This window comes from Podarcis cretensis (genome assembly GCF_951804945.1).
Source record: "Podarcis cretensis genome assembly, chromosome: 2".
NCBI classification, from domain to species: domain Eukaryota; kingdom Metazoa; phylum Chordata; class Lepidosauria; order Squamata; family Lacertidae; genus Podarcis; species Podarcis cretensis.
In genome coordinates, this window is record NC_137171.1 from 84,742,639 (window position 1) to 84,765,214 (window position 22,576).

A 22,576-nucleotide genomic window follows, 5' to 3' on the forward strand; every position below is an offset into this window, starting at 1 on the left:
AGTGAAATTAACCAAGCCTCCCCCCCCCAAACACTCAGTCTCATTGCACTCTGTGTATTTGTCGCACAACACACCAACCCCGAAAGTCAGTTGCACTATATTATTTTCCATTCAGCAGCCTAACAGCCCACAGATAGAAATTGTTTTTTAGCCTGTTGGTACGACTGATTTATACTTCTATATCTCCTGCCCGAGGGTAGAAGATTAAAGAGGTGCTGGCCAGGGTGTGAATCGTTCCTGAGAATTTTTCTCGCTTTCCTAAGGCAACGATCCCTTGCGATGTTATCTAGAGGGCTCAGGGGACAGCCCATGATATCATGTGCTGTGTTCACCACCCTCTGTAAAGCCTTTCTGTCCGTGACTGTCAAGCCAACGTACCACACGGTGATACAATATGAGAGGACACTTCCTATTGTGGACCAGTAGAAGGAGGTCATCAATTGTTGTTTAACATTGTTCTTTCGCAAGACCCTGAGAAAATGGAGTCTCTGTTGGGCCTTCCTAACCACCTGAGTTATATTGTTTTTCCAAGTGAGGTCTTCACTAAGGTAAACTCCCAGGAATTTAAAGGAAGTGACTCTCTCCACACAACCCCCCCCCCCGATATACAACAGCACTAGTTCCCCTTTCTTCCTCCAAAAGTCCAACACCATCTCCTTTGTCTTGCTAATATTTAGGTGCAAGTTATATATATATATATATATATATATATATATATATATATATATATATATATTATTTTGGAGGTGAGGGGTCTTACTTACTTTACATGGTAAATAGACTCTCTGGGTGAGATAGCTTCAACCTCTGCTTCCACATCATCTTCCTTCTCTCCAGTCCCTCTTAGACCCACTCTGGCTCTAGGAGAGGCCCAGAAGCACTGGGAAGGGAAGTCCCTTTGCTTAGGCTTTTCTGAATGAGTGGTGAGGGCAGAAGTCAAACCAGGGAGTCTAGATTAGTGCAGGTGTTGGTCCTTCTCTTTCATTGCTGGCCTCTTGCTGCCATCACCACCCACCCAGAGTAGCGGAGCCTTGGAGATACCTCTGCTTTCACTGCTGTGGGCTGCCAGCAATGGAGGAGAAGCATTGCCACCTGCAGGACTCTGGGTTCCTCAGGCCCTTTAACGCTTTCCCTTTCTTTCCAAGCACTTTGTGCTAGGAAAGAGAGAGAATAATTAAGGTGCTGTGGGACTTAGAGGGCTACAGGTGGTGGTGCTCCTCCTACATCACCCATTGACTGGTAAGCCTGCAATCCTTGCTTACAAACCCTTCAAATCTGAGTCTTCTTTTGTACTGTTCCATGGTGCAGGTGTTTAACGACCTGGGGGAATATTCACTTCAGGAGACAGTTTGTAGTCAGGAGGTGCTAAATGGCAGTCGATTCCAACTGTGCTGGTTGGGCTTTGCTGCCTCACCTTTCCCTCAGCTGCAGCCTGGTGGAATGAAATTAGTGATGTCATCAAGATTTGCGTTTCTAGATGTGGAGATTTGAGTCAGGCTCACTGTGCTCACCTCAAGTACCAGACTCTGGAGTTCTTCTCTGGCTCGGACCAAAATCTGAGCCAGAGAAGTATTTCCCTCTTGCCTCCAGTACCATCAGAGGCCACAGGGAGAGGGAATGAAAGGAAGAATACCTCCCATCCTTTTTTTCTCTACAGCCACTGACTCTCTCCCATCGCCTTTCTTTGATGCAGTTGCATTTGGTCTTAGAGCACAAATGGTGAGAAATGGTCTGGAAACAGTCCAGGGGGGATTTGCAAGGGTAGGGCAGGGTTTCAAAGCATTGTTTGTGGTCTGGAAAAGTATCCGTTGCATCCTGGGATATTCTTGCCTTCCGCCTCTTGTTCATGATTTCCAGTGCTTATAACTGACCATTTTTTAAATCTATTTTTGCAGCTGAGGTAGAGCCACCAAGAGAACAAAATGGACCTTGATGTGCTGAACATGTTTGTAATAGCGGGAGGCACTCTGGCTATCCCAATTTTGGCATTTGTGGCATCCTTCCTTCTGTGGCCTTCAGCACTGATCAGAATATACTACTGGTAAGTTATTCATAATCCTGGCTCTGATTGGCGTTGCCTTCCTAGAAAGCCTATGTACTTCCCAAAAAGTTTGCCACAATTAGAATGAATGATCAATAGTCCTTAAAAAAAAAGATTTAAAAACCAGTCCCAGTTCCTTCAGCAGCTGATTGATTGCAGCCTATTTACATATGATGTTTCAGGAGCACCTCTTGATTAACGCCAATTATCCAGATTGAGGAAGAACCTTCCACAAATCATGCCATAATGGAGGCTTGTCCATGGTGGGGGCACACTCCAAGATCGCTCCCGTTCTGCCTTCCAAATTGGCAGACATGGGATTGTGCGACACTGCAGGATGCAGTGAACTTCCTAGACCCCACTGGGAAACATCAGGAGGGTTTATGCCTCATTCCCTTCCTTTCCTCTGCCTGAACTCCTTCGCAGCCACCAGAGGGGCTACGGAGAACAACCACCTTTGAATCGTGGGTGTTGCCAGAAACCAAATGATCAATTGTTCTTAACTTCTGAATGAGCAGTAGTTGCAAAGCCTTCCTTTCCTTGATCCTTCTGTTGTTTAGACTCCTCCTTCATACAGCAACTCCCCCAAAAGTCAAAGGTCCCCTTTGGCAGTGGCATCCAATGTAGCACGGTTAGTTCACAGTTGGAAGAGGTAATTGGACAAAGCCTGGTGTGCATGTAGAACAGCTTTTGCCAACCTGATGCTCTCCAGCTGTGCAGGAGCTGATGGGAGTTGAAGTCCAAAACATCTGGAGGGTGTCAGGTTGATGAAGACTGGCTTAGAACCATTTGGGAGCACAGAGCTCCTTCAACTTGTCCACTAAACTCGGACTGCCTTAAGTTGGCCAAGCGGATAACGAAGCCTTTTCTCATCACCAGTGCTGATCAGATAGTGTTTGTTCCTAAGCCTGCTTCACATATTCAGCTGAACTGGCTCATCTCTAGACATGGCATGGAAGTATGAAACACTTATGCACTCCCACCATACCTGTGGTGTTGGGTGATCAAGCATATAGACAGAAAGTTCACAGTCTTTCCCCCCGACCACCTCCTGAAGGCTTCATCTGTGCATACAGCCTCCTCATAGCAACACAGGAAGGTGCCTTTCACTAAGTCAAACTACTTGTCCATCTAACCCAGTATATTGATTTACTTTATTTACAAGAGTGCTTATAAGCTCCTAGTAAATATGGCAATGTACCCTAAAATGCCATACCATAAAACACAAGGCCAACGTACTTCTTAATATTCCTTTAATTTTTACTCTGCCTGGAAGCAGCTGTCCAGGGCCTCAGGTAGAGGTCTTTCTGAGCACCTGCTGCCGTTCCTCCTTTTTAAACTGGAGGTTCCAGGGATGGAGCTAGGGACCTTCTGCATGTAAAGAAGGTGTTCAACTGCTGAGCCAACCATAACAGTTGTAGTGTATGTATGTTGTAGGTTAGTGGAGTCGCACGCACACTCATTAACACTAGACTAGGGCATCTTTGGCCCTCCAGATGTTGTTGGACTCCAACTCCCATCAGCCCCAGCCAGCATGGTCAGGGATGATGGGAACTGGAGTCCAACAACATCTGGAGGACCAAAAGTTCCTTCCTGCCTTACAGCTTCCTTTATTATGCTTATAGAGGGGTTGCTAAGTCTACATATGTATGTATAGATGCATAATCTTTCTTAACTGGGATTTTTAGATCCCTTCCTGTACAGATGGTTATTGCTGTGGCTGTTCCATTAATGTAAATGCTGCTGAGAGAATTCTGCATTATCTTATTACCAAAGCATGCCTTTTTCGCCTGTTGCTAGGCAGGCCTTTATTACCCCGGTTACTCCGGCTGACTCGGAGGATTAGCTCCCCATGGGTGCAGATGTCATTGGTTCGTTTCTGAGTGGGGATAAATTGCTTGCCAGGAAGGTTCATCAATCAGTAAAGCTATTTTAAATGCCTAAGCAGGGGAAATTGTTACAAAGGGATTAGAGAGGCGGCTCTGGTTGTTTCAGTACAGGGAGAACTGTGAAAAAGATTGGCGCAAGGGAAAGTGGGAGGGGGTCACCTTGTGATTTCACAACCTTGTGGGGAGGAAGGCATGGGATGCCAGGGGCTGTAGCTCAGGGTGGAGAGTCTGCTTCACATGTGGAAAGTTCCAGGTTCAATTACCAGGTAGGGCTGGAGGAGACTGCCTGTCTGACACCGGGTGTTCCTAAAAAACAAGTTCAGGTGTGGCAGTCGCGCTGCGGGGGAGCAGGCAGTGCTGATTTGCATTCATTGCAGAAATGCTTTGCTCCTGTGCTGAGGCTGCTGCGTTGCAACCCTTCTCCTTTGTCCCGTCCCTGCTGCTGTCAGGTACTGGCGCCGCGCCCTGGGGATGCAAGTTCGATACGTGAACTACGACGACTACCAGTTCTGCTACTCCTACCGAGGGAGGCCTGGCCACCGGCCCTCTGTGCTCATGCTGCATGGATTCTCGGCCCACAAGGATATGTGGCTTTCTGTAGTCAAGGTACACTTCTCCTTCTCTATGAGGAAATAACAGTTTCACCTGGGAGGGACAACGTTCTGCTCTTGGGCTAAGTTGCAGCCCATTCCAGTGTGCCCTTGTCACTTTTCTATGACTGATTTGTGCAGCATCCGGTGTATGTATTACATCCCAAAGGTGGAGAATCTGTGGCTCTCCGTATGTAGTTAGGCTCCCATCAGCCCAAAGTTCAGGGATGCTGGGAGTTGTAATGCAGTAACTCCCAGAAGGCCACAGGCTTCCCACTGCAGGCCATGTCTTCCTTACAGGGGAAGCGCTCATGTGATATAAAATCCATATATTAGTGTGCCGGCAGTGGGTTTGTGCTATCAGCCATGCTGAAAAAGTAACAGGTGAATCAGCCTTGAGGATAAGTTCAAATGGGCCACTTGGTTGGGATCATGCCTGGCTTTCATAATGGGAAAAGGTAGGTACCATTTTCCTGGCGACCCACCTGTTCAGTATGGAAAGCCAGTCGTCCCTGTTAGTTCTGTGGAAAGTTTGGGCTGTCACACTTCTGCATCTACTGCGGAGCCACCTGTGCTCAGAATACTCCTATTTTCGATCCCTGTGAGGCTGCTGCTTGAGAGCCAGTGTGGTGTAGTGGTTAAGAGCGGTAGTCTCGTAATCTGGGGAACCAGGTTCACGTCTCCGCTCCTCCACATGCAGCTGCTGGGTGACCTTGGGCCAGTCACACTTCTTTGAAGTCTCTCAGCCCCACTCACCTCACAGAGTGTTTGTTGTGGGGGAGGAAGAGAAAGGAGAATGTTAGCCGCTTTGAGACTCCTTAAAGGGAGTGAAAGGCAGGATATCAAATCCAAACTCCTCCTTCTCCTCCTCTTCTTCTTCTTCTTCTTACTACAAATGAATTATTGTGATGAGATTGGGAGAGAAGGTTGCCTACTTGCTTTCTTTGGGATTAGCTTAAAGTGTCTTAAAAAAAAATCATATGCTGAGGACATTAGGATTCACACAAAAGACTTTGTGGTAACGGCATGTGCGCATGCTTCTCTCCCTCTCTCTTTTATAAGAATTCTCTTCATATATTTTAGCTTTTAAGGAACAGCTTGCATGGGGCCAGTGTTAATACAATTCATCTGTTGCCAATGCAAGTTCTCAGCTCCACTTCCACCATGATGGCAGTGGTTGGAAATTTGTTCCGATTTGCTTCTGGTGTGATCTCTCCTCCATCCTAACCACATGACACTTGTTTCCCACAGTTCCTTCCAAAGAACCTGCACTTGATTTGTGTTGACATGCCTGGCCATGAGGGTACCACTCGCTCATCCCTAGATGACTACTCAATCTATGGGCAAGTGAAACGAATACACCAGGTAATAAATGCTCCAGAAATGACCCTGGAAATGTTGGGATGTTCTCTCTGTTCCACCTTCTTGAGTCCATGGACTGACTGTTCGGAGGTGACTGGTGTTTTGATTTGGAGAGTTTGGGGAAGATTAAGCAATGTTGTAAAGAGTGATGGGAGATGGGTTACACCAAAACCCTGGAGAGATATCCCAATATTTCAGTACAGTGACTCTCCCTTCTGAAAGCTTCCTTCCTTCCTTCCTTCCTTCCTTCCTTCCTTCCTTCCTTCCTTCCTTCCTGGCCAGCAGACATGCCAGCTATTTACAGTCTCAAAAGATTCTCTTGTCTGCGTTCTGACTCTCAAATCCTTAATCTCTTTAATTCTTCACATCCTGTCCTGTGAAGATCTAAGTCCATCAGTGATCAAAAGAATTGGTTTGCAGGTTGTGAGGTGACTGTCTGTTTCCTCCTTTACAAAGGGAAGAGCTCCCATTTGAAGGGCTGTCTGCTAAAAGACTGGCTTAAAGAGAAAAAAAATCATGAGAGCAGGAAGGGCCTTGGCATTACCCAGTGAGCACCTGCACAGCAGACTCAGCCATGTCTGAACCGCCAGGCATCATGGCCTTCCATCCTATGGCAAGATGGATAGTTTTTAAAACTTAAATTATTGCAAATATTTCTAAACTTGCATTTATACATATACAATCAGCACATGCGGCGGGCACCTCCAGGCTTGACTACTTTAATTCGCTCTATGCGGGGCTGCCCTTGAAGCTGTCCCAGAAACTCCAGCGGGTACAGAATGCTGCAGCAAGGCTCCTCACGGGGTCTCTGCCATGGGAGCATATTCACCCAGTGCTTTTCCAGGTGCACTGGCTCCCAGTGGAGTACAGGGTCAGATTTAAGGTGCTGGTTTTGACTTTTAAAGCCCTTCACAGCCTAGGACCCTCGTACCTACAGGACCGCCTCTCCTGGTATGCCCCACGGAGGACCTTAAGGTCCATAAATAGCAACACCCTAGAGGTCCCAGGCCCTAAGGAAGTTAGATTAGCCTCAACCATACCCAGGGCCTTCTCAACACTGGCTCCGGCCTGGTGGAATGCTCTGTCTCATGAGGACCAGGTCTGTTCTTAACCTGAGAACTGAGAACTGTTCTTAACCTGAGAACAGTGGTACTTTGGGTGTTTGTAACCCGAAGTTCCACTGTATTCCAAAGGAACTGAATTGCAGAGCACGGCTAATATCTTCCACTTCCTTTCCCGTCTCCCATACATCCTGAGTTATGAGAAGTTATCAAAGAAGTAGCTTCTTTGCCTTGTAAAAATGGCCCCCTCCTTTCTGTCAGCAGCTGAGCTGCTAATATGTGGCCCGCTTTGTCAGACTTGTTTATGCTCTCAACATTTCCATAAACATAAGTGGATCAGATGTATTAAAAAGACAGTGCAGAGCCAGTGGACAGCCATCAAACTTTTAGCTCACAAGCTTTCCCTCTGGTAAGATGTTTGTTTTCAGTTGCTTTGGGCCTGTTCATAGGATGTGCTGGTTTTCCTGTCTGTCCACTTAACAGTGTTGAAGGCCCCTGTTCTGAACCCCTGGGGACAGAAGCCCTATTTACCTGAGGGCTAAAATGAAGGGTGAGGAGGGGCGCACCCACAAGTCCCACCTACAATGTCACTGTGGACATCGGGCATCTATTCAAACCTTTCCATGTTGGCCACGCACCCTCAGAAGGGAGATTGGAGGAATCATCAGAGTTTACTTAGAATACTCTCTGTGACCAGGAGCCTTGTCTTAACTGGGTTTTGGATCTCAAGGATTCTGTGTTCATTCCCTCAGACACATGTAGACATCCTCATCAGATTCTCCCTCTCAGCATGGGAAGGGAAGGTCTGAAGTAAAGCTGACTTTCATGGGAATGTTGGGGCAGGGGCTTCTTTCGCACCCCTCCCCTCTTTTAACTCCACATGCACTGAACATGCCTAGAAGCCGCCTTCAGACCTTCATGACTGATGAGCAAAATTTTCCTGTGGGGATGACGACAAAGAGGATGGGGTTGTGTGCACACAGAAAGCCAGCCTGGTTCAGTGGTTAGAGTGTCAGACTAAGGCCTGGGAGACCAAGGTTTGAATCTCCACTCGTCCATGAAGCTCGCTGGGTGACCTTGGCCTAGTCACTGTCTCTTAGCCTAACCTACCTCACAGGGTTGTTGTGGGGATTCAGTGAGGAGGGGGAGAAGCATGTATCACAGCTTGGAGGAAAGGTGGGATATAAATGAGATAAATAAACACTACCCTTTCCACACATTTACTCTGAATACCTGAAGAGGGTTTCGATGCCTGTTTTTAGATTTCCCAGACCTAGGATAGAATTTGGCTGCTGTTAAAGTTGCAGTACCTGCTCTGAGAGCCAGTGTGGTGTAGTGGTTAAGAGCGGTAGACTTGTAATCTGGGGAACCAGGTTCGCTTCCCTGCTCCCGGGTTCGCTTCCCTGCTCCTCCACATGCAGCTGCTGGGTGACCTTGGGGTAGTCACACTTCTTTGAAGTCTCTCAGCCCCACTCACCTCACAATGTTTGTTGTGGGGGAGGAAGGGAAAGGAGAATGTTAGCCGCTTTGAGACTCCTTCAGGTAGTGATAAAGGGGGATATCAAATCCAAACTCTTCTTCTTCCCAGCACAGTTAAGCCAATCCCCCCAACCATAAGCAACACTAATACTTTCTTAAGACTACTAAAAGAAGAGCCAGACAGGGCACTGTGCATAACCTAACTTCCTCTGGGCTGCCCCTTAACATCTGTTATGGTGCTGAATCTCATGCGCTATTACTTGTGTGAGTATTAATTTCCAAGCCAGTTCCTCTCATCTCTCCCAACTCTACTGCAATTGCTGCCTGCCCCCTAGTAACCTAGATGTTGTTTTTTTATCTTTTCAGTTTGTTGAATGTATCAATCTGAACAGGAAACCCTTCCATCTACTTGGAACTTCCATGGGCGGAAATGTTGCAGGAGTTTATGCTGCTCAGTACCCAGCGGAGATCTGCAGCTTAAGTCTTGTATGCCCTGCGGGTGAGTGCCACAAATGAACTTGGCCTCCTGAGGCAGGAGATGTGTCCACGGTCCATGTGTCTGGTGAATTTAAATACTCAGGATGTGCACCAACCACAGGAGTTGATTGGTTCCTGACCTGGTGCTTTGGAAAACAGTCTGCTCATGTCAAAGGTGCTTTGGCTGCCTGGTGGAATGGCCACCTGACACGAATGCTTTAGTTGAGATTCCCCTGCCTTGCAGGGGGTTGGGTTAGATGACCCTCAGGGTCTCTTTCAGCCCTATGATTCTGTGATTTGGGCTGCGGTCAGTCTAAGTCCCCTTATTTTCGCCACTGCCGCCCGCCTCCCAATTCACAATTCTGCTTTTGACAGAAGTGAATGAAATTTGCAGACCTCATAGCTGCTCCTGAGTGGCTAAAGCCTGCCAAATTATAAGCAAATATGTCCAGGGGGTGTTGTGCTGGGCAGCTTCATTCTCCCCCACCCCCCTTTTAAAAGGAAACATCTAAAACTTTATTTTGGATCAGAATTGGATTAAACCTGTAGACAAGGACACTCCTTCTGAAGGTGTGAATCCTGCCAGATTTCAGAAGGATTGCCACAGGGGTTTCCCTGAAAGGGTAGCCTTTACAGTTTGGGAGTGCAATTGATTAACACCTGTCAAGTTGCAAACAAAAGAGAGGTCCAGGGGCGCTTGTTCTAGGTACCTTGTAAAGTTGATTGTGGAGGGAACAAAAAGGGATTGACCTTTTAGGTAAGATCATTCACTCTGATTACAAGATTAACTTGTCAGCCACAGTGAGGCTCTTCTTCCTGCTTCTCTCCATTGTGGTGTTTGCTACTCCTTCCCACATCTCTCCACCCTGATGTTATGTTTTCATAGGGTAACCTGTACTTTACCTTTCAGCGAATGCTAATATGCACCTTTGTTTATGTCTGGATCACTGAGGCACCACAAAGTGCTTCAGGGAACCCAGCTTCGATTTGTACTACCTCATAGACATCCCTCTTCATCCCTAACAAGCCGCCAAACCCTCCAAGACACATCACTTTGGCTCAGGATCCATCCAGCTTTGCTCCACACCTCCTATTAAAAGCTAGAATTAGGCTCAATGTTTACACGTTAAGACACTAGTTAAAAGCAGCATTTGTGTGCTTGCTACCTTGGCAACCCCCGTGCCCTTGTAGTTAAAGGCAGGCCTACATCATCATCATCAATACCCAATACAACCCCCTCATTTTAAAAGGCCTGGTTAAAGAGGAACGTTTTTGCTTAGTGCCTAAAGGTGTATAAACAGCCTTGGCCCAGTATACCTGAAGGAGTGTCTCCTTCCCATCATTCAGCCTGGACACCGAGGTCCAGTGATGAGGCCTTCTGGCAGTTCCCTCACTGCAAAAGTGAGGTTACAGGGAACCAGACAGAGGGTCTTCTCGGTAGTGATGCCCGCCCTGTGGAACGCCCTCTTCCCATCAGATGTCAAGGAAATAAACAACTATCTGACTTTTAGAAGACATCTGAAGGCAGCCCTGTTCAGTGAAGTTTTTAATGTTTGATGTTTTATTGTGTTTTTAATATTGTGTTGGGAGCCGCCCAGAGTGGCTGAGGAAACCCAGCCAGTTGGGTGAGGTATAAATAATAAATTCTGATGCTGATGAAGGAGCCAGGCAAATCTTCCTGGGGAGAACATTCCACAAATGAGGAGCTGCTACAGGAAAGTCCCATTCTGTTATAACAGACACGTGGCTGTTATTGGAAAGACCAAATCAGTGTCTAACTACCTTCTTCCTAATCATAATGTCAACACATCAAAGTGCTGAGCATCCTGCAGGCCCTCCACTAGCAGCAGCACCCAGCAATGGTTGGGAAATGCAGCTCACCATGAGTCACCCTAGATGAAAGGTGGCCGACACGGTATCCCCAGAGCAGGCATAGGCAAACTCCGGCCCTCCAGATGTTTTGGAACTACAATTCCCATCATCCCTAGCTAACAGGACCAGTGGTCAGGGATGATGGGAATTGTAGTCATTTAGAGGGCCGGAGTTTGCCTATGCCTGCCCCAGAGCTTGGATCACTGAATTCCTGTCAGTCCCAGTCAATGGCCAGGGATGATGGGAATTGTAGTCCAGATACATCTGGAGGGCCCCACCCTGGCTATCTTTGCCTTTGATATCCCAAGAGGAATCCAAACGCGCAGGAGGTGCCTTGGTGACAGCCATGTGTGCAACTCAAAGTGTCATTTCACCCTACGTGACAAACGTGGCGGTTCTGTACTTGGGAGGCAAGATTAAGTCAGGTCCTGACACCCCCCACCCCCTCCTTCCTTGCTTGTGACTTTAAGAAGTAATTGGCATGTTTTCTCTGGAAGGATTGTTGGAGGAATTAAAGGCTTGTCAAGGCCGCCTACCTATTGCGTTGCTTCTGGAGCTCAGCATATGGCTGTTCTTCTCTTTTTTTCCTGCAGGGCTGCCGCCTGTCGCAGAAAGCAAATTTGTTAAGCTACTGTGGGAGCTGAAGGAGTCTAAGTCCCTCAGCCAGATCCCCCTGATTCCATCCACCCCGGAGGAAATGGCAGAAATGCTAAAGCTTTGCTCTTACGTACGCTTCAAAGTGCCCCAGCAGGTGAGAAGTATGAATGGCAGAGGCGCCCTTAATTGGGAATCTTCTCTAGCTCCCTCACCCCCACCCCAAGGCTATTCTTCTTAAGTCGAGGCTGGTTGCTGCCTTGGTAAACATTTGATTAAAGCAAAGTACAGTATCCACCCCCCTCCTGCCACTCACAATGTGGCCTCCTAACTGGTTGGCTTGTACCGATTCTGAGGTAACATGCATTTTAATGAATGAATTCCATTTGTGAATCGCTTCCTATAAAGTGCCTTAAAGCAATTTGACAACGAATACAACAGCAATAAAAACAAGAAGTGTTTCCTATGTAAAAATGAAACGATTTCCTATGTAAAGATAGTTTCAAATCTAACACATCTGCAGACTGGGGTTAAAAAACAACAACACAAAATCCAGTTATAGGTCTTGTTGAAAAAGGAAGGTCTTCAGTTACTATTTATGAATGAATTCTGTCCCTTTAATTCTTAAAATTTTAATTCAGCACCTGTACAGCTGCTTCCTGGTCCCTAGGTAGGCTTGATAATAGGAAGTCCTATTTTTTTCCAACTTAGAAAGCAAAACTCACCATGAATCAGTACCTCAGTCACAAATCAACTGTACAAATTGTAACACTTGGAAATTAACACACTCTTGTACACCTCCTGTTTAGCTTTTTGGTTTCTGAGCTTCAGATATAATTCCTTATCTCAAAATCCATGAGGTCTAGCGGATTTTGAAAGCCATGGATTTGAACCTAACCCACGGTGTACTGATAAATTTGGAAGCGTAGGACCTCATCACAACAGCCTTCAAGGAGAGTCCAGGTTATATAACACACACTCATGCAACATAGCAAGGTACAGCCCTACTTTTAGCACGATGGCCAATATAATAGGATTAGCACAACTGCAACCCTATACGCAGCCTCCTGAAAGTGTGCTCTGCTGAACTCAGCGCCACTTGCTTCAGATTGTGTTTTAAATTTTCATCTGGTTGGTATTGCTTTCCTTCTCCACAGCATTAATTCTTCCCCACCTTTCTCAAGCTCTGTGCTGAATGTTCCTTAGTAGCCATGTGGGTGTTTGTACAGAGAGCAGATAGATACCGAGGTGCTATATGCAAGATATGATTTTTAAAATTGGGAAGAACAAGTGAAATGGATGTGGTATGTGTGTGTGTGCAGTCTGTTCTGAAGAGCCAAGCTTTCCCTGACAGGGAAACCTGATTTCCCTTAAAGTCTGAGCTGCGTGGGTTTACACAGGGCAAGCAAAGTGCGAAACAATTGCTTTAAAAATTGTGCAGAGCTGTGATTCATCCTCCCCTTGGCAATCTTTCCGAAGCAGGATTTTAACTTTCTCTATGTGGAAGATTTGCCCCCATTTCCCCTTACAGTTTGGATGAGGAACCTGAGGCCCTTCACCTTCCCTAGCCTGCGTGCCTAGTTATTTGGGACAATAGGAGTTGTATTCCAGCAACTTCTGGAAGGCCTCAGGTTCCCCTGCCGTGCCCTACAGATTTGTAATCTTTAGTTTGAGTGCGTTCCATGTTGGCTCTCATCCTTCTAGCAGCCCCAAAGCTTGTTTGCCCAGGTTCCCTGCCTCTACTTGCTGCAGTGGGTCTCCAAGCGGCTGCGTTGTGCAATGCTCAAGAGTCCTGATTGCCAGCATGGATTCTGTGGTGTGTCCAGAAAACCGCTCCTACTGGGAAAGAGAGGGGGAGCAGATGGACATGGTGTGCTTGCCCTGTTACGTAACATAGGGACGTAATAAGAGCCCTGCTTGTTCAAGCCAGTGGCCTGTCTGTTCCAGCAACACGCTCTCTCACAGTGCCCAACCAGATGCATGTGGGAAACCTGCCACCAGGACCTGAGCACAGCAACACTCTCCCCACCTAGTGTGGAGAAGCACGATGCCTCTGACAGTGGAGGCAGAGCATAGTCATAGTGGCTAGAAGCCACTGAGAGCCTTGCCCTCCACAAGCTATTCTTCTAAGACGCCATTATGTGTTTGTAGATCCTGCAGGGCCTCGTCGATGTCCGCATCCCGCACAATGACTTCTACCGCAAATGTAAGTGCACCACGTCCTTTCTCTAGCTTGGGATTGGAATTGGTGCTGGTCGCTTCTGTTATCTGAAGGTGCAGGCTACGCCATGGGTCGGATGCTTGCCTGCTCCCCCCACTCCCCATGGTGTGATTTGGTTTTAAGGCCCATGGGACGGCAGCTTTGCCCAGTATTGAAGCAGCGCACCTGTTAAAAACATCTTTAAGGAATCAGTGAGACCACAGATGCATTCACACGTGGGGTTTACTGCGTTAGTTCAACTGATTGTAAGGCTAGCGCTTCGGCCCCACTTTCTAACATTCTTTTCGCAGTGTGTACGCCTGTTCCACCGCTTCACCACCGCCATGTTGCGGTGAACGTCATTGACACATGTCATTTCTCTGTGCTGTCCTTCTCCCTCTAAGTTCTGCCATTCTTCTAGGATATGCCTTTTGGGCATGACTTTCTGTGCTGAAATAACAAGGCACGTTCATGTTAGGCCAAAAACAAACAAACCCCAAAGCATGGACAGGGAGCACTGTGCATGCTGCCTCACGACTAGTCACGTGAGCCACTGGAGTGTGAACCTGTGGAAAAGGCGGGAAGATTGTCATGCAGAACTCCCGCAATTTTCTGGGTCGAGGGGCCTGCAAACTGATTTATTTTTTCTGGGGATGATGGGGATTGTGGTGCAACAACACCTGGGAGGCCACAAGTTCCCCATTCCTGCCATGTCAGACACTTTCCCCTGGAATCGAGTATCACCAGATCAACAGCCTCCTGGATCTTGAGGTTCTGTTTGACTGTTGTGTCTCACAGCTTAGGGGTGGAGAACCTGTGGTCCTCCAGATAAAATTAGACTCCAAACCCTGTCAATCACAGCCAGCATGGTCAGTGCTCAGGGATGATGGGAGTTGTAGTCCAGCAACTTCTGCAGGGACACGGATTCCCACCTATGGCCTAAACTATATGGGGAAGTGTTGGCATGGGTGGCGAAGAACAGAATGTGGGGATGCAGATTTTGATGTCAGACACACATCAAGTGACTTTGAAGAAAGGGAACTTCCTCCAAAGGCTTTTGCGCACATCCCTCTCTGGCCAGGAAGGTTTTCCTTTTGTTATTTATGCAGTGGGAAATCTTTTTCTTCTTTCTGCTGTTTCATTGACCCAAACTGCATGATGGTTTTCTTTGGGCGGGGAGATAGGAGTAAAAGGTTAAAAACCCAGCTCGTTAAAATTTGAGTTGTATGCAATGAAGCTGAGCTAGACTGATTCTCTCTCTCTCTCTCTCTCTCTCTCTCTCTCTCTCTCTCCTCCTCCTCCTCCTCCTCCTCCTCCTTTTTCCTCTTCTGGAAAGTGTTTTTTGAGATTGCAGATGAGAAGTCCGTCAACTCGCTTTATGAAAACATGAGCAAGATCAAAGCTGCAACGCAGATCATCTGGGGAAAGCAAGATCAGGTGCCTCAGCCAATTTGTTTCTGCTTCCCTCTCCTCTTCTCTTCTTAGTGCAACATGTAAAGATATATTAGAACAGCAGAGTAACCAGTAGGGAGAGCAGGCAGATAATGACGGCAACTTAAAGATTAGCAAACGTGCTATATGGTGTAAGACCAAACCCCACCTCTCAGATTAGGAAAGCTGCATTTGCACCTGTCTTCTACTGCTCATTTTCCTTCTATGTAATGTGTGAGAACGAAAGATCCCTGCCTGCTCAAGTGGACTTTTGTCTTGATTAAATGTAGTGGGAGATGAGGGGATGAGATTGGATGAGAGAATTGCACATAGAGGCAGAGGAGAATTTTGTTGGTCCACATTTTTAAAGAGACGGACGTAATTTGTGCCCTGTGCAGATCAGAACACCATTATTCTTCGGATTTCCCCCGTCTAAAAAAACTTAATGAAACGTGTAAAAATAAAAATGCATTTTTGGGTGAAATACATTTAGAAATGCATATGCTGGAGTAAAATATGTATTTAAACAGTAAAATACATATTTAAATACAAGTTTTATAAAGTTAAAAATAATAATCATGGGACAGAACTTGCTTTTTAATGAATGCGTGCATTCAAACTGCAACTGTTCCTCTAACAGAGCTACAATTCCAATCACCATTAACTGACTATAGCTCCCAGGATTCTTTGGGATCCATGTTTGTGTGCTATAAAAATATGGAGCGTACACAGACTCAAGGTACAAATCAACTGATCTGCCCATTCCTTCTCCATTGGACACGCCAAACTCTTACATGTGCTCAAAGATTTCCCCATTCATTTCGGCAAGGTAGCAGACCTGTGTGCATACTCCTGTGTATACAAATTTGCTGGCACCATTGAATTGAATGGGAATGTTGTGCTCCCACACCTGTACAAAACGGTTGGATGAGGGATGAGTGAGGGTTGTATGATTTTTTTTTTAAAAAGGTTGCACCAAATTCCAATTCACCCTGAGTTCCAAATGTGTTTTGAGAAAAGGTACCATTAGCACAAGATCTGTAAGTTAGCAAGAGAGAGACGTTGCCATGACAACTAAAAGGGGGAACTGTTCTACGATTTGCTGGCACGGTTAAGAAGAAAGCTGAAAAATGTTAACTACGGGAAGGAAATGAGGGGAATGTGAAGAAATTATCAGTGAGTCGGAGGAGGAAATGATTGTGTATGGAGGAGGAGCGCCGGTGGGGAGGGGGAGGGGGACGGAGGGCAAAGCTGAATATAAGCAAGGCTGATTTGGATGAGCAGGTACAGGAATTGTTTGGGGGCTAAGGATATGTGGTGTTCAGAAAGCCTCCAACAATTGTATCCTATTTCCTGCTGGTAGTTGATCTCTTTCTCTTCTCCCCCCAGCATTCATGTCCCTAGTTGCTGAGCAACTGCAGCAATGCTGGAGCTGATACAGATCAGCCCTGCAAGCTGAGATATTTTTGGTCCACAAGAGTTGACCACGATGAGCTGCTTCAAATGTCAAGAAGTTCCAACACTGACAGTCGTTCTCATGAGACCGATAGGCAGTTTTAACATTTGTCCACAATGTGTTTGTTCATAGGGAAACGGTAGCTCACTGTGGTTTCTGTGTATGCTCATGTGCTTATGCCACACACACAGAATGAAATAGCGTGGTTGTTGAATGGGGCAGTCCTTAGCTACAGATCTGCAGGCAAGGAGGAAATCTGTGGGGAACTGAGGGCAGGGCAGAGGTCTTGGGAGATAGGGGTGGAGCAGGAGACAGATCTGTGTGAGATTTCTTACGGCATGAAGTCTCCCTGTGGTTTGGCACCATAAAAATGAACTAGCATCAGGAAAAAACGAATGTGGGTTGATGCCAATCTGGGGGATACACCAATACAGTGTTTGGGTTATATATTAAATTCAGGTTTAGTGCTCAGCTGTCGGGAGTGTGAGTGTGTCTTCTTTGTTTTTGCATCCCCATTATCGTTGGTTTTCTCCTTCAGTTTGGTTGAGTGTTGCTCGACTAATGTTTTCATATGGGCCAAACTAACCGCGGCACAACTGGATCAGTTAGCAGTTGTGTGAATGCAAGAGTGAATGGTAAGAGTGTAGGGGCCCTGATCAGAACCTGGGGTGCAGCTTTGACACCTCCTCTGCAATCCAAATAAAGATCACATACACCCCCCCAAAAAACCCCACATGCCCTTGCTATTTGTATTGGGAGTTCCATTAGAGCCAACTTCGTTTAAACGTCAGTCTTCATTAAAAAATACACAAAACACGCCATCCTCAAGAGGCACATTATATCACATTATATCACAATGCTAGCCTTTATTGAATGCTTCTTCTGACAGTTTTTCTGATCCAGGCCAAGGAACTGAGCAAAAGTCTCTGCTTCCCCTTTGGCATGTTTCCACGGTCTTTGACAAGCATGTCGTCCACATGAGTGACACCAGTTTCTCTTTTGTTGAATCCTTTTTCTCCTCGTCTAGGTCCTAGATGTTTCAGGAGCGGACATCCTAGCAAAATCGATTCCTGGCTGTCAGGTACACATTCTGGAAAACTGTGGACACTCGGTAGTTGTGGAACGGCCCAGGAAGACGGCAAAGCTCCTCCTGGAGTTTTTAGCTACGGTGCAGAATATGGATCACAATAAGAAGCTGGCTTGAACCGCCCACTGTCAAGTTGAACCCTTAAGCTAGATGTTTCAGTTATGATGAAATACTGCTGATTTGATCAATTCTCAGGGGTCTCATACAGAACTTGGTGACTGTGCCAAAATCCCTGAAGAAACCAGATTAATTGATATATTTAATTTGTAGGACCGTCAGTGAGGTGGCTCATGGGATACTGAGTCCGATAAAGTCCAATAAAGTTTACATTATCCAGATATTTTGGGTGTAGTAAAAGAGCCATCAGATTTATGACTCTAATTTTTTCGTTCAGGCACTTTCCGTCTATTTTTTGATAACGTTTCCCACTCCTTTCTATCCAAGTTGGGCTAGATAACATGCATGCTAGCTAGACAGAGTCGGGAGAGCCTCTGACCTATCTTACCTTGCCAGAAATGTACCCATTTCTTAGACTGTCTTTGGTAATTTTTCATTGAATTGTAAATCTAGTAACATGAGAAGAAGCTGGAAGAAGGACAGATCTTTCAGATTCTTTCTGACTTTAGTGAATTTCTTTGCGAAGTTCCTGAATTATCCGGAAAGTATGTACCCTTCATATCCATTGGCCTTTACCTTTAGCATACATGTAATATAATTATTTATATATTAACTAGACTATGACCTCAGTTCAGAAAATTCTATATCACAGAATGTACTGGCCACTCCTAGGTTTATGCAGCTGTGTTATGTGATCTAGCATAATATCTGGCTAATTGGAATGTAGATGCCAATGACATTCATCTTGAAACATATAGGGAAAAGCCAGTAAGGAGCAAAACTTCATAGACTGAGAGCGAAGGGATGTTCCTGCCTCTTAGTATATATGGCCTTGCATGATAAACAATTGTTACAAATGATTCTTAGGATCCAGGTGGTTGCTAAAGTGCTGTTTATGTCGCTCATCAATTTATGATTTCAGCAGAGAAGGAAGGCAATGCATAAAATTTTAAGGGCACGGAAGTTTTGGAGAATCTGCAACTCTGCAATGTTTACACTGATTTATTATGGATGAGTTTTTGTATCCCTCAAGAGCTCTGTTTCTTACGTATGTACTGCCTTAATAGTCAGTAATGCTGAAATAATTGGTATAATCTGATTTGAATCAGGAAAGGTTTTTTTATGGTTGTAGTATTCAAACAATTTTGGGGTAACTGGTTTTGGCATTCAGACTCAAGGGGGAAATTCACTGACTATGTACTAAACAAACACACACACATAGCTTAGGTCTACTGAAATCAACAGGACTGTTCCTGATTCAAGCGGTTAGAGCATATTCCCTGTGAAAAGTGATCTTTCTGTGCAGTTAATAAACCAAGCGGAGCCATTTCTGGAGCCATTTTTTTTCCATCTAGATGGGACTTTCTCCAAGCAATAATGCTGTATGTAGATAGATGCACAAGTGATCCAATTCAGGTTAAAGTTGGGATGAGCTGTTTTCTCAGCTCTTTTCTTAATTGTTTGTTCTGCTGAGTTATTTTGATGTAAATAATTGAGTTTTTTAATGAATTCTGTGAATTCTGTGAATGGTAATGTCTTGGCTGGGAGGGGAGGGGGGGAATGTCTACATGTAAAAATAAAATCTAATTAGGGTACTCTAAAGTGAATTCTTTATCAGATGCATTTTCAAGTTTATTGGACCAGAGCTTAGAAAATATGATCAGCCTTCCTTCTTCTAGGTATTTGTACTCATTTGCCGTTTCAGCTCTTTAGCTGAGTGAAGCTTCTGAACCAGGTTTGTTTCATCTTCTTATTTGTGATGCTCCTTTAAAAAAAAACCAAACCAAACAAAAACAAAAAAACCACACACATTAATGAGGTTTCTGAAAATCTCCCATACCAAGAAACAGACAACAAACATCATTGTAAAGTCTACAGTAGCTATAATTTACAGTGAGTGGTATGGGTACTTAGGCAGTAGCGTAGTGGTTGGGAACCTGTGGCTCCCCAACAGTTGTTGGACTCCAGTTCCCATCAGCCCCAATTGGCATGGCCAACAGCCAGGGATGCTGGGAGTTGCAGTTCTGCATCATCTGGAAGGCCACAGTTTCCCCATCCCTGCTTGTAGCCTATTGTACGCTTACTCCAGAGTATCCCTAATAAGTCAGTTGATCCATTCCAAAGTATGCGGATTACATATTGCAACTTCAGAATAATTTTGTAGGCACACTTTGGTTCTCAGCATTCCTTCTGCTTTTCTGTGGGGCTGCTGAGTTCATGGGACCATAATGTAGTTATATGGCTACTCCATTTCTTCCCCAGTTGTAAGTGCTAAGGGTATGGTTTCTTCTAATTTGTAAGTATTTGTGTATTCTAAACTTGCATTTATGACTGCCGTAGTACCTTTTGAAACGTGATGCATAGCATCCCTGTGTTTGAGCCATTGCTGGTCTATCTCTTGCACAGGTGGGGAAAGGAAACTTTCCACCTTTTTATTCGAGGGGATCGGGAAAATGTGTGCTTTTATCCAGTAATTGCTTGATCAACATTGCTGCAACTGATGGAAATAAAAACAAAGGGTGGTATCCAACTAAGACATACTTAGAGCAGACTTGCTGGAATTAATGGACATGACTAACTTAAGTACATGGATTTCAGTCAGTCTGCTCTGAGTAGGACTTGGTCATCTACCACTCAAAGAGACTGACATCTTTTTTTTTTTTTAATTAATTTTTATTAAGATTTCCACAAAATTTTCAACACAAACAAAACACAAATACAAAACAATAAAAACATAAAACACATATAATTTCAAATCTTAATTTCTTATACCTTACTTTCCCGACTTCCTTCCTTTCTGCATTCTCATGTCAATAATTTATTAGCAAATCCCCCCCTTATTTCAATTTAATTTTAATAACATTCATTTTCTTTTTACTTATCCATTACCGCTATCAACCCCTATTTTCTCATCCAGCATCAACCTAACATTCACTAATTTTTGCATATTTCTTTAGATAGTCCTTAAATTTTTTCCAATCCTCTTCCGCCGTTTCTCTTCCCTGGTCTCGGATTCTGCTCGTCATCTCTGCCAAACTCATATAGTCAATCACCTTCATCTGCCATTCTTCCATGGTGGGTAACTCTTGTGTCTTCCAGTACTTCGCGATGAGTATTCTTGCTGCTGTTGTAGCATAAATAAAAAATGTTCTATCTTTCTTTAACACCAATTGGCCGACTATGCCCAGGAGAAAGGCCTCTGGTTTCTTAAGAAAGGTGTACTTAAGTACCTTTTTCAGTTCATTATAGATCTTTTCCCAGAAGACCTTAATCCTTGGGCACGTCCACCAAAGATGATAAAACGTTCCTTCCATTTCCTTACATTTCCAACATTTATTATCGGACAAATGATAGATTTTTGCAAGTTTGACTGGGGTCATGTACCACCTGTACATCATTTTCATAATATTTTCTCTCAAGGCATTACATGCCGTAAATTTCATCCCAGTGGTCCATAACTTTTCCCAGTCAGCAAACATAATATTATGACCAATATCCTGTGCCCATTTAATCATTACCGATTTGACCAATTCATCTTGTGTATTCCATTTCAACAGCAAGTTATACATTCTTGACAAATTCTTAGTACTGGGCTCTAGCAATTCAGTTTCTAATTTTGATTTTTCCACCTGGAAGCCAATTTTCCTGTCTGTTTTGAAAACTTCCATTATCTGATGATAATGAAGCCAATCTCTTACTTTCCCTTTTATCATCTCAAAACTTTTCAGTTTCAATCTGTCCCCCTCTTGCTCCAAAATTTCCCAATATCTCGGCCAATTAACCTCCAAGAGATTGACATCTTAATGCCTACAAAAACCAGAGGAGTTAGAATTTTATTTTATTTTGGTACGGCTTTCAGAAGTCAGTGTCATGTCGGCAAAAGGACTTAATTAAAATGTAAACTGAAAGAAAACTCTAGTTCTCTTTTAAATGGTTTCATAATAAAAGGTAAAGGTAAAGGTACCCCTGCCCGTACGGGCCAGTCTTGACAGACTCTGGGGTTGTGCGCCCATCTCACTTAAGAGGCCAGGGGCCAGCGCTGTCCGGAGATACTTCCGGGTCACGTGGCCAGCGTGACATCGCTGCTCTGGCGAGCCAGAGCCGCACACGGAAACGCCGTTTACCTTCCCGCTGGTAAGCGGTCCCTATTTATCTACTTGCACCTGGAGGTGCTTTCGAACTGCTAGGTTGGCAGGCGCTGGGACCGAGCAGCGGGAGCGCACCCCGCCGCAGGGATTCGAACCGCCGACCTTTCGATCGGCAAGTCCTAGGCGCTGAGGCTTTAATAATAATAAGGTTTCATCATCATCATCATCATCATCATCATCATCATCATAAGGTTTCATAATACTGGGACCTTATTCAGTTTGCAATCCACCCCCCCCCCCAAAAAAAACCCCTAAATATCCGCACGCTATAGATAGTCTTGATATGCTATAATGCTTGTTTTTATGCTTGGATTTAAAAGAGAATGTGAGTGCATGTGTGAATGGACAGCAAGTGCAAAGACGGGGAGAAACGGGGGAAGGCGTCTCCAGAGACTGGTCTTCACCCCTACAGGGATGTAAGCCTTGGCAAAGGCCCATTGATGCCAGCCTCTGGAAACAGTTCTGAGTAAATGGCACCCTGTTTGTAGGCAAATGGATCATCTACATCCAAACCTGTTTAATTCCATTCCCTTCTTGGGCCATTCAGGTAAAGAAATGTGGAGGCACTTCCAGACTGCCTCTTATTTGGGGGTGGGATTCAATAGCATTCAAGCAAATTAAAGGTGTTGTGGAGGTCACGTGCAACAAACCGATTTCCCTCCAAAGATCAGACTTTTGCGATAAGGAAAGTGACAGGGAGATGCATTGGAGCACATGGGATAGCATTTCCTTTGAAGCAACGTCGTCGAACCCACAAGCAAATCGTAGCAAA

At 45.2% G+C, this 22,576-nt stretch overlaps 1 protein-coding gene across 7 annotated transcripts in view; it reads left to right on the forward strand.

Annotated features, from left to right (window-relative positions):
• The window catches only part of ABHD6 (abhydrolase domain containing 6, acylglycerol lipase), a 41,304-nt gene extending 22,321 nt beyond the window's left edge, over positions 1 to 18,983 (forward strand). For all 7 annotated transcript variants that reach the window (XM_079967031.1, XM_079967028.1, XM_079967029.1 and 4 more), the window contains exons 2-9: positions 1,896 to 2,041; positions 4,380 to 4,536; positions 5,772 to 5,885; positions 8,789 to 8,921; positions 11,365 to 11,522; positions 13,517 to 13,571; positions 14,902 to 15,002; positions 17,480 to 18,983. In XM_079967031.1, the coding sequence (XP_079823157.1) occupies positions 1,923 to 2,041; positions 4,380 to 4,536; positions 5,772 to 5,885; positions 8,789 to 8,921; positions 11,365 to 11,522; positions 13,517 to 13,571; positions 14,902 to 15,002; positions 17,480 to 17,656 (1,014 nt within the window). In that variant the 5' untranslated portion in view covers positions 1,896 to 1,922 and the 3' untranslated portion in view covers positions 17,657 to 18,983. The remainder of the gene's footprint in view (positions 1 to 1,895; positions 2,042 to 4,379; positions 4,537 to 5,771; positions 5,886 to 8,788; positions 8,922 to 11,364; positions 11,523 to 13,516; positions 13,572 to 14,901; positions 15,003 to 17,479) is intronic.
• The last annotated feature ends 3,593 nt before the right edge of the window (positions 18,984 to 22,576 follow it).